At 41.1% G+C, this 2635-nt stretch overlaps 1 protein-coding gene across 1 annotated transcript; it reads right to left on the reverse strand.

Annotated features, from left to right (window-relative positions):
- Positions 1 to 229: 229 nt before the first annotated feature.
- LOC133292682 (uncharacterized) lies at positions 230 to 2182 on the reverse strand. The gene is made up of 2 exons (XM_061491125.1): positions 1068 to 2182; positions 230 to 968 (listed from the first exon to the last, which is right to left on the reverse strand). Exons 1-2 carry the CDS (start codon positions 2180 to 2182, stop codon positions 230 to 232), a joined length of 1854 nt encoding a protein of 617 aa, XP_061347109.1.
- Positions 2183 to 2635: the final 453 nt, after the last annotated feature.

A 2635-nucleotide genomic window follows, 5' to 3' on the forward strand; every position in this document is an offset into this window, starting at 1 on the left:
TAGTAGCATAAATCTTTTGTGCCTCATTAAGAATTTTACTGGCATAGTAAATGACATGCAATAGTTTATCCTTCCTTTGACCTAACACTACCCCCACAGCAAAATCACTGACATCACACATAAGCTCAAAAGGTAATGAAAAAACAGGTGCCATGATTATAGGTGCAGTGATCATCTTATCTTTTAACACATTGAATGCATGCAAGCAGTCATCAGTAAACAGAAATTCTCAATCTTTCCTTAACAGCTTGCACAATGGTTTTGCAATTTTTGAAAAGTCTTTAATAAAACGAAGGTAAAATCCAGCATGTCCTAGAAAACTCCTCACACCTTTAACATTTATGGGAGGGGGTAATTTCTCAATAACAGAGATCTTGGCCTTATTTACTTCAATCCCTCTGTTTGACACTTTGTGTCCCAGAACAATCCCCTCTGTCACCATGAAGTGACATTTCTCCCAATTTAGCACAAGATTGCAATCTTGGCATCTTTTCAAAACACAATCCAAGTTTTCTACACATACATCAAAAGTAGGACCAAACACAGAAAAATCATCCATGAAAATCTCAATGCATCTTTCTACCATGTCAGAGAATATGGAAAGCATGCACCTTTGAAAAGTTGCTGGTGCATTGCATAGCCCAAAAGGTATCCTCCGGTATGCAAAGATTCCATAGGGGCAAGTGAATGCGGTCTTCTCCTGATCTTTTGGAGCCACAACTATCTGGTTATAGCCAGAGTATCCATCCAAGAAGTAGTAGAAAACATGTCCTGCCAATCTCTCTAGCATCTGGTCCAAAAATGGAATAGGGAAATGGTCCTTCCTGGTTGCTTTGTTGAGTCTCCGGTAGTCAATACACATCCTCCAGCCAGTCACTGTTCTTGTAGGGATCAGTTCGTTATTCTCATTTTTTAAAACATTCATCCCTCCTTTCTTGGGTACTGTTTGAACTGGACTCACCCAAGCACTGTCTGAAATAGGGTAAATCATCCCAGCATCAAGCAACTTCACCACCTCTTTCCTCACTACCTCCTTCATAGTGGGATCGAGTCTTCTCTGTGGTTGCCTCACTGGTTTGACTTCTTCCTCCATTAAGATCTTGTGAGTGCAGAAGGAAGGGTTGATACCCTTAAGATCTAAAAATGACCAGCCCATGGCTGTCTTGTTCTTCTTGAGTACCTCAACCAACTTCAATTCCTCCCCTTCAGACAAAAACACATTGATAATGGCTTGGTAGGTTTCATCATCCCCAAGGAACACATACTTCAAATTTGAAGGTAGTTCTTTCAATTCCACCTTAGGTGCTCCCTTAGGAATGTCATCCACCTTCTTTTCAAGCTCTTCAACTACTGGTTCCTCCTGATAAAATTCCCCACTCATTTCTTCCTTACTTTTGTCTTCCTCCAATAACAGGTCCTCTTCTCCTGTCACTTCTTCCACAACCACCTGTATAATGTCAATCCTGAAACAATCCTCCACATCAACAGGATGTTTAATGGCTTCAAATACATCAATTCTAATTGTCTCTTCATTCACTCTTAGCATCAGCTTCCCCTGTTCAACATCAATCAGGGATCTAGCAGTTGCTAAAAATGGCCTCCTTAGTAGTAGAGGGCTTTCAGTATCTTCTTCTTCCATATCTCGAATAACAAAATCCACTGGAAAAATAAACTTGTCCACCTTGACCAGAACATCTTCAACCACACCTTTTGGTCTTTTGATGGATCTATCAGCAAGGTGCAATATAAGATTAGTATCCTTCAGGGTGTTGATTCCCAAGGCTCTACATACAGTCAAAGGCATCAGATTTATGCTGGCCCCCAAATCACAAAGTGCCTTCCCTACTTCCACATCTCCAATGGAAATAGGGATGCTGAAACTTCCAGGATCTTTCAATTTTGGTGGAAGTTTCTTTTGGATCAGGGCACTACACTCTTCTGTCAAAGCCACTGTCTCACCATCCTTCAATTTCCTCTTCTTGGACAAAAGATGCTTCATAAATTTGGCATAGTGAGGCATGTTCTCCAGGGCCTCAGCAAATGGGATGTTAATCTCCAATTTCTTAAAAATATCCAGAAACCTTGCATAATGCTGCTTCTGGATTTCCTGCTTCAACCGTTGAGGATAAGGCACTTTAGCATAAGGAGATAGGTTAATTGGCTGGTCCTGCTTGTCATCCATCTTCTTCTTCTCCCACTTCATCAACTTCTTGGGTGAAGAACTCTTTTCAACCACTACCTCTTCTTCCTTCTTCTTTTCCTCAACTTCCTCTTCTTTATCATTTTCAACTACAACATCTTCAACAACAACTTCCTCCTCACTTTTCTTTTTTCCCACTTTCTTCTCATCCACTTTCTTGTTCACCGGTTGGAGCACAAGCCCACTTCTTGTGATAATGGACTTGCAGTGCTCCTTTGGATTCACTATAGTATGATCAGGGAACTTTCACTGTGGCCTCTCAGCTATCTGCCTAGACAACTGACCAATCTGTGTCTCCAAATTCCGGATGGATGCTTCCTCGTTTCTGAATGTTGTCTTAGTCTCCTGCATGAAAGCAGAAGTCTCTTCCCTGAAAGAATTTGACCCCTGGATATAATCTTGAGTAGTCTTTGATAACTGGACAAAAGCTTTCTC

The sequence above is a fragment of the Gastrolobium bilobum genome, unplaced genomic scaffold (assembly GCF_033153095.1).
Source record: "Gastrolobium bilobum isolate Gb01-03AN ecotype WA unplaced genomic scaffold, APGP_CSIRO_Gbil_v1 utg64224, whole genome shotgun sequence".
Classification (NCBI taxonomy): domain Eukaryota; kingdom Viridiplantae; phylum Streptophyta; class Magnoliopsida; order Fabales; family Fabaceae; genus Gastrolobium; species Gastrolobium bilobum.